At 45.0% G+C, this 11,145-nt stretch overlaps 1 protein-coding gene across 7 annotated transcripts in view; it reads right to left on the reverse strand.

Moving 5' to 3' along the window:
• Window positions 1–1,677, reverse strand: part of LOC105491539 (mixed lineage kinase domain like pseudokinase) — a 31,136-nt gene extending 29,459 nt beyond the window's left edge. Inside the window, exons 1-2 of one of the 7 annotated variants that reach the window (XM_071084941.1) lie at window positions 836–1,677; window positions 183–291 (exon numbers count right to left, since the gene is read on the reverse strand). In XM_071084941.1, the coding sequence (XP_070941042.1) occupies window positions 183–291; window positions 836–961 (235 nt within the window). In that variant the 5' untranslated portion in view covers window positions 962–1,677. Of the gene's footprint in view, window positions 1–182; window positions 292–413 lie in introns of all 7 variants that reach the window. The other 6 variants (XM_071084942.1, XM_071084947.1, XM_071084946.1 and 3 more) reach the window with 6 other exon arrangements.
• Between the last annotated feature and the right edge of the window lie 9,468 nt (window positions 1,678–11,145).

The raw sequence follows: 11,145 nt of genomic DNA on the forward strand, positions 1-11,145 counted from the left end.
GAAGGTAGTGCGAGATCCGAGCAGGCAGCTCCACCATCAGAGCCGAGGAAATGAAACCAACTCGGTCCTGAGTTCCAGGAATTCGGACCGGGCCACCTCACGCCCGGTTCTTCCCGTCACTGCCCAGGAATCTTGCTGCAGCCCCTCGGCCCCGCCGCCTCCTGGGGAGACCCCATGCTCACCTTCGTGCCTCCCCCGAGGGATGTGCGTCCAATCTGTCCCGTGCAGAGTTCCAAAAAGCTCGCTCTTCCGCCTTCTTTCCCACGACCGCCTCCTGCCCAGGCGAGAAGTCTGCAAATACGAGACCCGCGGGAATTTCCCTGCACCCCCTTCCCTGGTGTCCGCGCCCTGCACTCCGCTGGCCGTACCGGACACCACACGTGGCTGGCGGCGACAAGGAGCCCCGATCCTACCTGAGGGAAACCCCGGCCACTGCAGCTGCACTTGAGTAGGGTCCCTCCACTCAGCTACTTGGACGGCTGTTTCTGTCCTGTGCCCTCCGGAGGCCACCGCCTCAGGTCTGGGACGCCTGCAGGGAATGCTGCGACACTTCCCCCTCCGACCTGGCTCAGCTGCCAACCGCCAGGCTCACGGTGCCCCGGCTCCCTAGAGCCGCTTTCTAGGAAGCTCAGAACCACGAGCCCTCCCTTCCTCCTGCTATGCTCCTCCTGTCCTTTCCACACTCTCCCTGCCTTCCTTAAAGTCACTCTGTAACTACGCTGTACACGTCAGTGCCAGGCCTTCTTTCGGGGCTGGGGATTCAGAATAGAATAAGGTCCCAGCAACTACTATAACCAGGACACGGTGTGGGAAGGACTGGAAGTTTAGAGAAAACCTGCAAGTTGGAGAGGCGCTTCTGGTGTTTACTTCTCTGTGCTGGATAATATTGGCGGGGTGGGGAGGGTACTAGGGAAGAGACACAAAAGTGGGGAAAAAAAATCACTTCCTCCTTTAAGGTCATTGCAGAACATCCTGTTATAGTGTGAGTCAGGTTTTCTTAAGATTAACTACATCTTCAGCTAGAAAGTCTAAGTAGTGTCACGCATTTACTCAACAGACTATTTGCCTCTGAAAGAACAGAATTGGGGGCTGGGCGCTGTGGCTCATGCTTGTAATCCCAGCCCTTTGGGAGGCTGAGGTGGCCGGATGACCTGAGGTCAGGAGTTGGAGACTATCCTGGCCAACATGGGGAAACCCTGTCTCTACTAAAAATACAAAAATTAGCCGGACATGGTGGTGCATGCCTGTAGTCCCAGCTACTCGGGAGCCTGAGAGGGGAGAATCACTTGAACCCGGCTTTGGTGATTGTTCGCCCTGCTATTGTTCTTCCTCTCCTGAACCATCCGTTTTCTTCCTGTCTTAGGTGAAGAGATTCAGGTGAGGCAGGAGAATAGGGTCTGCAGGCAGGGAACATAAAGCTGATTCACGCTGACTTCCTAGAACTAAATAAAATGGAAACACTGCAGCTATGACAGGAAATATTTTCTTCATTTACATATGGTGTTCACTGAGTAAGTGACTTAGCAACTTAACTTCATCTCTTCATTTACATAGGGTGTACACCAAGTAACCAATGGAAACCTCTAGAGGGTATTTAAACCCCAGAAAATTCTGTAATGGAGCTCTTGAGCCCCTATGCTCAGGCTGGCTCCCACCCTGTGGAGTGTACCTTTGTTTTCAATAAATCTCTGCTTTTGTTGCTTCATTTTTTCCTTTCTTTGTTTGTGCCTATTGCCCAATTCTTTGTTCAAGACTCCAAGAACCTGGACACCTTCAACAGGTAACACAGGGGCATGTGATTTATTGAAGGAAGGCTCTCAGGAGAGCGGTGGGTAGGATAGCGCAGGGGAAGAAAAAGTGAAACGAGGATGTAGTCAGTGGAGGTTCCATGGGGAGGTCTGGAACATGAAGCTCTGGAACAAGAGGCAGCCTCCTTTCTGCCAAGGGCAATCCTTCCAGATGAGGGGGAAGCTGTGTGAGTCTTTGGCTGTCAACATTCAGAGCAGCTGCAGGATGGGTATACTGATCTGCTATAAACAAAATCATACAATGTATAACCTTTTGGAATTTTTTTCTTTTCTTTTCTTTTCTTTTTTAACTGTACCACCATCAGTGTACAAGACATTCAGTTTCTCTGCATCTGCAGCAGCATTTTGTTTTGTCCCTGTCTGGATTTTTAGCTATTCTAACAGCTGAATAGTGATATATCATCATGGTTTTTTGTTTTGTTTTGTGATGGAGTCTCACTCTATTGCCCAGGCTGGAGCGCAGTGGCACCGTCTCAGCTCACTGCAACCTCCACCTCCTGGGTTCAAGTAATTCTCCAGCCTCAGCCTCCCAAGTAGCTGGGACTACAGAAGTGCACCAGCACACCTGTCTATTTTTTGTATTTTTAGTAAGACAGGGTTTCACCACATTGGCCAGACTGGTCTTGAACTCCTGACCTCAGGTAATCCACCCACCTTGGCCTCCCAAAATGCTAGGATTACAGGCGTGAGCCACCGTACCTGGCCTCATCATGGTTTTAATTGGCATTTCTTTAGTGCCTGGTGATGATGTACATGTCTTCATGTGCTTGTTTGCCATCTGTTTAGCCTCATTGGTGAAATGTCTGTCCATGTCTTTTGCCCAGTTTTAGTTGAATTGTTTTTTAAAAACTTGAGTTTTGAGAGTTTAAATATTCTAGATATTAGTCTTTTGCCAGATATGTGGTGTTCAAATGGTGGTGGAGTAACTGAACAAAAAAATGAACTTCACCTAAACCTCATATTCTATGCAAAAATCGCCTGAATGGATCATAGATTTAAATGTAAAATGTAAAACAAGGAACCTTTTAGAAGAAAGCAGAGAGAACTGTGCAGAATTAAAAGACATTTCCTGTTGAGAAAGTGTCAGTGTTTGAAAAAAGTTTAAATGAGCCTTTAAAAATTTTTTTACTTTTAGTAGAGACAGGGGTCTCCCTGTGTTGCCCAGGCTGATCTTGAACTTCTGAACTCAAGCAATCCTTATGCTTGGCCTCCCAAAGTGTTGGGATTATAAGCATGAGCCACCATGCCTGGCCAAATGAGTCTATTTAATTAGAATGGCTATTCATACTAAAAATTGTACAATATTGAAAATAATTTGGCTTTATCTTAGAGTTGCCATTTAAAAAAAAAACTCACAAAAATTAAAAACAAACAAACAAACAAACAAAACATGAAGTAGGACATGTAGAAGAAAATCTTCAGGACCTAAGGCTAGGAGAATAATTCTTACGCATGACACCAAAGCTGTTATTTTTTTTTTCTTCTTCTTCTTCTCCTTCTCCTTCTCCTTCTCCTTCTTCTTTCTTCTTCTTCTTTTTTTTGAGACGGAGTCTCCCTCTGTTGTCAGGCTGGAGTACAGTGGTGTGACCTGAGCTTACTGAAACCCCCACCTCCAGGGCTCAAGCAATTCTCCTGTCTCAGCCTCCCAACAAGCTGGGGCTACAGGCATGTGCCACCACGCTCAGCTAATTTTTTTTTTTGTTTTTTAGTAGAGACAGGGTTTCAGCATGTTGGCCAGACTGGTCTCGAACTCCTGACCTCAAGTGATCCATCTGCCTTGGCCTCCCAAAGTGCTGGGATTACAGGCATGAACCACTGTGCCCAGCCCCAAAGCCATTATTCTTAAAATTAAAAAATGATGGCCGGGCGCGGTGGCTCACGCCTGTAATCCCAGCACTTTGGGAGGCCGAGGTGGGCAGATCACGAGGTCAGGAGATTGAGACCATCCTGGCTAACACGGTGAAACCCCGTCTCTACTAAAAAAATACAAAAAATTAGCCGGGCATGGTGGCAGGCGCCTGTAGTCCCAGCTACTCGGGAGGCTGAGGCAGGAGAATGGCATGAACCCAGCAGGCGGAACTTGCAGGGAGCTGAGATCCGGCCACTGCACTGCAGCCTGGGCGACAGAGACGCCGTCTCAAAATAAATAAATAAATAAATAAATAAATAAATAAATAATCAGACGATCAAAATTTGAAACTTGCTCTGCAAGGACCCTTTTAAGAGGATGAAAAGACAAATTACAGATTGGGAGAAAATATTTGCAAATCACATATCAAACAATACGCTTCTAAATAACTCATGAGTCAAAGAGGAAATTTTCTCAAGGGAAATGAAGATATATTTTGCTCAATAAATTTAAAGAGATCAAAATCATACAAAGTATCTTCTTTGACTACAATAGAATAAAACTAGAAATAAATAACAGGAAAGAGAACTGGAATATTCACAAATATGTAGAAATTAAAAAACATACACTTAAACAACTAGTGGGTCAAAGAAGAAATCACAAGGGAAATTAGAAAACACTTAGAGACAAATAAAATAAAAGATACAACATACCAAAACTTACAGGATGCAGCAAAAGCAGTCCTCGAAGGATAATTTATAGCTATACATGGCTACAAAAGGAAAAAAAGAGAGAGGCCTGGCACGGTGGCTCATGTCTGTAATCCCAGCACTTTGGGAGGCCGAGGCGGGCAGATCTCAAGGTTAGGAGTTCAAGACCAGCCTGGCCAACATGGTGAAACCCCATCTCTACTAAAAATACAAAAAAAAAAAAAAAAAAAAAAAATCAGCCTGGCGTGGTGGCGGGTGCCTGTAATCTCAGCTACCCAGGAGGCTGAGGCAGGAGAATCACTTGAATCCAGGAGGCAGAGGTTTCAGTGAGCCAAGATCGTGCCACTGCACTCCAGCCTGGGCGACAGAGCGAGACTCCATCTCAAAAACAAAAAGAGAGAGAGAAGATCTCAAATCATTATCCCAACTCTACATTTTAAGGAACTAGAAAAAGAAGAGCAAACCAAACCCAAAACTAGCAGAAGGGAGGAAATAATCAAGATCAGAAAAGAGAAAATCAATGAAACTAAGAGTTAGTTCTTCGAAAAGATTAATAAAATTGACCAATCTTTAGCTAAACTAAAACAAGGAGAAGATGAAAATAAGGTAAATCAGAAATGAAAGTGGGGACCTTACTATCTACCTTATAGAAATAAAAAGGACTATGAGAGAAAACTATGAACAATTGTTTGCCAACCAATTAGATAACCTAGAGGAGATGGACAAATTCCCAGACACACAAAATTGACCTAATTCACTTAATGAGAAAGAGAAAATCTGAACATACCTACAAGGAAAGAAATTGAATTAATAATCAAAACTCGTCCAAACAAGAAAAGTCCAGGCCTAATAGTTTCACGGTGAATTCTACCAAACTTTTTTTTTCTTTCTTGGAGACTCGTATTTTATTTATTATATATATTTTTTATTATACTTTAAGTCCTGGGGTACATGTGCAGAATGTGCAGGTTTGTTACATAGGTATACACGTGCCACGGTGGTTTGCTGCACCCATCAGCCTGTTACCTACCTTAGGTATTTCTCCTAATGCTATCCCTCCCCTAGTCCCCCACCCATCCAACAGGCCCTGGTGTGTGATGTTCCCTTCCCTGTGTCGATGTGTTCTCATTGTTCAACTCCCACTTATGAGCGAGAACACGCGGTGTTTTTTACCAAACACTTAAAAATAAATTAGCACCAATCATTCTCAAACTCTTCCAAAAATAGGAGAGGAGGAAACACTTCCCAACTCATTTTAAGAAACCAGCATTACTCTGATACTAAAGCCAGATAAAGACGCAAGCAAAGAAACCAATATAACTTAAGAATCTAAGGGGCGGGGCGCAGTGGCTCACACCTGTAATCCCAGCACTTTGGAAGGCCGAGGCGGGAGGATAATGAGGTCAGGAGATTGAGACCATCCTGGCCAACATGGTAAAACCCCGTCTCTACTAAAATACTAAAAAATTAGCCGGGCGTGGTGGTCCCAGCTACTTGGGAGGCTGAGACAGAGGAATCGCTTGAAACCGGGAGGCAGAGGTTGCGGTGAGCCGAGATCACACCACTGCACTCCAGCCTGGCAACAGAGCAAGACTCCACCTAAAAAAAAAAAAAAAAAGGAAGGAAGTAAACAAACAAGAAAACTTGTGCCTTGAGAAGGGGAATAGGTGATTCTTAGTAACAGAATGAGAAGTTTTCTGGCAACAATTCAGACACATCAAGAGTAGCCAAGAGTACAGAATCAAGTTATAGTAATAGAAAGCATTATTCTTCTAGACCTTTAAGATAAACATTTCAGTGTCAGGTCATAAGGGCAGAGTCAGAATTGGAGAAAAAAAAAGTTACAAGAGTTGATGAAAAGGTTGAAGGAAAGAGTTACTATCCCAGGCAAGGTCTTGCTCTGTTGCCCAGGCTGGAGTGCAGTGGTGTGATCGTAGCTCACTGCACCCTCAAACTCCTGGGCTCAAGTGACCCTCTTGCCTCAGCCTCTGAAGTAGCTAAGACTACAGGTGGTGTACCACTACACCTGGCTAATTTCTAAATCTTTTTCATAGAGAAAGGGTCTTGCTATGTTGTCCAGGCTGGTCTTGAACTGGTTTCAAGTAGTCCTCCTGGCTCCTATTTCATAATTTTTAAAAACATGTTTTTCCATAATAAAATTTTTGCACGTATTAATAGACCCAATAAATATAATATTTTATAAAATGTAAGCATCAAAGAACACACTTGTATTTATATTCAGTAATTTGGTTCATTAAAATAATATTTTACTTATTATTTAATATTAATTAATATTTAATATTCAATTAAATTGAGTAATATTCAACTAAATTGAATATCATTTTAAAAATATTTTTAAATGAACCAAATTACTGAATATAAATACAAGTGTGTTCTTGTATTTCATTAAAAATATTAGTTTTTAATGAAACAAATTGACCCAGACATTTAATGAATATCTATTATTTTATTTAATGTAACGTAACTTAAAAATTTCAAATTACATGAAAAGTTCATTTATAGACATTTATCCTATTACATTTACCTAAGTTATTTTATTTATTTATTTATTTATTTATTTATTTTTGAGATGGAGTCTCGCTCTGTCGCCCAGACTGGAGTGCAGTGGCTCAATCTCGGCTCACTGCAAGCTCTGCCTCCCGGGTTCACGCCATTCTCCGGCCTCAGCCTCCCGAGTAGCTGGGACTACAGGTACCCGCCACCTCGCCCGGCTAATTTTTTGTATTTTTTTAGTAGAGACGGGGTTTCACCGTGTTAGCCAGGATGGTCTCGATCTCCTGACCTCATGATCTGCCCGCCTCGGCTTCCCAAAGTGCTGGGATTACAGGCATGAGCCACCGTGCCCGGCCTATTTGATTTATTTTTTCAAGACCTCACTCTGTCACCCAGGTTAGAGCACATTGGCGCAATCTCAGCTCACTGTAGCCTCCGCCTTCGAGGTTCAAGCAATTCTCCCACCTCAGCCTCCCGAGTAGCTGGGACTACAGGCATGCACCACCATGCCTGGCTACTTTTTATATTTTTAGTAGTGTTTCACCATATTATATTTCTGCAATATATAGTTTCACCATATTATGGGGTTTCACCATATTGGCCAGGTTGGTCTCGATCTCCTGACCTTGTGACCCGCCCACCTAGGCCTCCCAAAGTGCTGGGATTACAGGTGTGAGCCACCGTGCCTGGCCAGTCCTTGGAATTTTACCTGTGAGAATTTTTTGAGGCCTGAATTGAAGATACATTTTTCCATAAAACAATTTTAATTGCTTCCTCTGAGAGCCTTGTGGCTCCACCAACCGGGCTATTTTACATTACAATTTTGGCTTGAGGTGTTTCGGATCACACAGTTTGCACGAATTCAGGCTTCAGACCTCAGTGAGGACTCTCCTTGTGGCTCTGCATCCTCAGCCTTTACCCACTCCATGCAGGAGATTTCACTTGCAGTGCGCTGGGGAGGTGGGTTTCCTCCTGGTTCACTCTTACATTGAGGATATAACCCTTTGGAGTCTGTAGCGAACACATCTGTTCCTCCTCATCCTGTCCCCTCTGTCTACCTCTGGTCTTAGCCTCAATTGCGGTGGAAGGTTCTGTGTGAACTCTGTCTCAACTCTGATTTCAGCCAGAGTTCCAGTGGCTAGTTCCTGCCTAGCAAGCTCATATTCAACTCGTGCTGATAGAATCCCACTGCAAATGCATACTTCTTCTTCCTGCTTTTCTCCAAGGACTTTTGCCAAAGCCAGCATCTGCTTGGCTTGCACGGCAGAGAAGTCCCTAAGTGAGGGTGAATCAATGTCCCTGAACACAGTCCTCACCCATGATAAATGCTCCAGCCTCCTGTCCTGTTGGACAATTCTGACATGTTTTCTCTATGCTTCTCAAGATGCCCTTACAGAATCTGTAGGAGAACCCCACATACTCAACTTTACACTGCTCTTCCAACTTCTCCCTTTCTAGACCTCCCTGGTTCTCGCTCTTTATTTCTGCAATCACCTCCCAAATAGACTGCCTGCATCCATGTGCTTGTTTTAGGTTTTGATTTTGTTGTTGTTGTTGTTTATTTTTTGAGATGGAGTTTCGCTCTTGTTGCCCAGGCTGGAGTGCAGTGGCGCGATCTCAGCTCACCGCAACCTCCACCTCCCGGGTTCAAGAGATTCTCCTGCCTCAGCCTCCCAAGTAGCTGGGATTACAGGCATGAGCCACCACACCTGGCTAATTTTGTATCTTTAGTAGAGACGGGGTTTCTCCATGTTGGTCGGGCTGGTCTCGAACTCCCGACCTCAGGTGATCTGCCCGCCTTGGCGTCACAAAGTGCTGGCGCAAGCCATCATGCCTGTAATCCCATTTTTAGGGAACCTAAAAGAAGATATAACCCCACTGCTTTTGCCAGAACAAAATATTTTTTCTTCTTTTTTTTTTTTTTTTTTTTTTTTTTGAGACGGAGTCTCGCTCTGTCACCCAGGCTGGAGTGCAGTGGCCTGATCTCAGCTCACTGCAAGCTCCGCCTCCCGGGTTCACGCCATTCTCCTGCCTCAGCCTCCCGAGTAGCTGGGACTACAGGCGCCCGCCACCTCGCCCGGCTAGTTTTTTGTAGTTTTAGTAGAGACGGGGTTTCACTGTGTTCACCAGGATGGTCTCGATCTCCTGACCTCGTGATCCACCCGTCTCGGCCTCCCAAAGTGCTGGGATTACAGGCTTGAGCCACCGTGCCCGGCCTATTTTTTCTTCTTTTAAATTTCTTCCTCCCCACTATAGGTATCTGGGATGGGACAGACACTTATGAGATGAGAATCCTGGAATTTTCCTAACTTCACATTCATCTTGTAGCATTCTTTACAGATAACATTTATTCATTGGAACCTGGTGTGGTCTTTGGGCAAAACACCTAACTGTAAAGAAAACTCCAGCTGAAATTTTGCAACCATTATGGTTTTTTAGAAAGTTAGACTATTCATATACATAGTTCCAACTTCCTCTCAAAAATGGCAGATGAGTCAAGAATGTAAGTCAACAGAATGGGTAAAGTGGAAAAGACTAGAATTTTGAAATCACAGATACCTGCTTCCAAAATAGTCCCCGCGAGGGCAGTAATAATGGGGTAGGGCTGCATGCTGCCACCAGAGGGCAGCAGAGGCTGGGAACAGGTGGAGAGGCAAGGCCCAGTTACTGTTACCGTCTGAGATCTGGAGACAAGACGAGCATTTATGGGGCTCTGTTACAAGTTGGTCATTGTGCTGGGCACAATAAAAAATCACACAAAGTTCAAAGGCAGAGGGCAGAGGTCAGCGCCACCGGGGGAGTGGAACAGAGCAGAATTAAGAGGGAAGTTCTTCGGATCAACTAAGGAACCTTCAAAGACAGCATGCCTGGAAATACAAACGCAATACCAGAAATAAATATGATGGCTATTTTTTGGTCTGTTCTTGGCCATGGTAGCTAGGTCATCCCTGGAGAATCAGCTGAGGCAAATTTGTAGGGCCACTGGGGGTCAGTCAACCTGCAGATTTACTTTATGCTGATCAGAATTTAAATGGCCCTATTGGCTGGGCATTGTGGCTCATGCCGGTAATCCCAGCACTTTGGGAGGCTGAGCTGGGAGGATTGCTTGAGCCCAGGAGTTCGACATCAGCCTAGGTAACATACAGAGACCCTGTCTCTACTTGTAAAAATTTAAAAATTAGCTGGGCACGATGGCTCATGCCTGTGGTCCCAGCTGTTTGGGAGGCTGAGGTAGGAGGATCTCTTGAGTCTGGGAGGTCAAGACTGCAGTAAGCTATGATCATGCCACTGCACCCTAGCGTGGGCAACAGAATGAGACCCTCTCTCTATAAATAAATCAATAGCCCCCTCCCTGAGCAAACACAAAACTTTTTTGGTTTGGTGGCTCTCCTACTACAGGATAAACACAATCCCACATCACAGTTCCAGGCTTTTCCCATTGGGCTAGATGTGTTGGCATTTTGATAATATCCCGTGCTTGCTCTAACATCTAATCTTTGACTCTTACACTTGATGGCAAAATCCTCCAGCTCCCCCAGATGCTCACTGAGGTGGGGGCTGCTCCGTGAGCACTAACTGCTTGGGGATTGCGGGCCTCATGGCCTTCCTGTATTTTGCCCTGCTGTGAAAACGCAGGCAATATGGCCGGGTGCAGGGGCTCATGCCTGTAATCCAAGCACTTTGGGAGGCTGAGGTGGGAGGATTGCCTGATTTCAGGAGTTTGAGACCAGCCTGTACAACATGGTGAAACCCCATCTCTACTAAAAGTACAAAAATTATCAGGCATGGTGGTGCGCACCTGTAGTCCCAGTTACTCGGGAGGCTGAGGCAGGAGAATGGCGTGAACCTGGGAGGCCGAGCTTGCAGTGAGCCGAGATCGCGCCACTGCACTCCAGCCTGGGCAACAGAGTGAGACTCTGTCTCAAAAAAAAAAAAGAAAAAGAAAGAAAGAAAATGCAGGCAATGACCCCTCCACACTCTCAAGTGCCTGTGAGGTGGGACTTGCTCTCTCTCCAAAAGGCCTTGTGGATACTCCCAACCCCACTGGACAGTTACAGCAGCGCACTGGGGGGCTCTGGGAGAATCTGTCAGATTTTCACCAATTGGACTTTCCATTAATATGTGGGCTTGGTTTCGTGTTGTCACTTTTTTTCTAACTCTTCTCATTACCATGCTATAAACTCACTTATTTTTTGGCCTTTCTTTTTAGTTTTGTTTTACTCCCTTTTTTTCTTTTGAGACAGGGTCTCATTCTGTTGCCCAG

The sequence above is a fragment of the Macaca nemestrina genome, chromosome 18 (genome assembly GCF_043159975.1).
Source record: "Macaca nemestrina isolate mMacNem1 chromosome 18, mMacNem.hap1, whole genome shotgun sequence".
NCBI classification, from domain to species: Eukaryota; Metazoa; Chordata; class Mammalia; order Primates; family Cercopithecidae; genus Macaca; species Macaca nemestrina.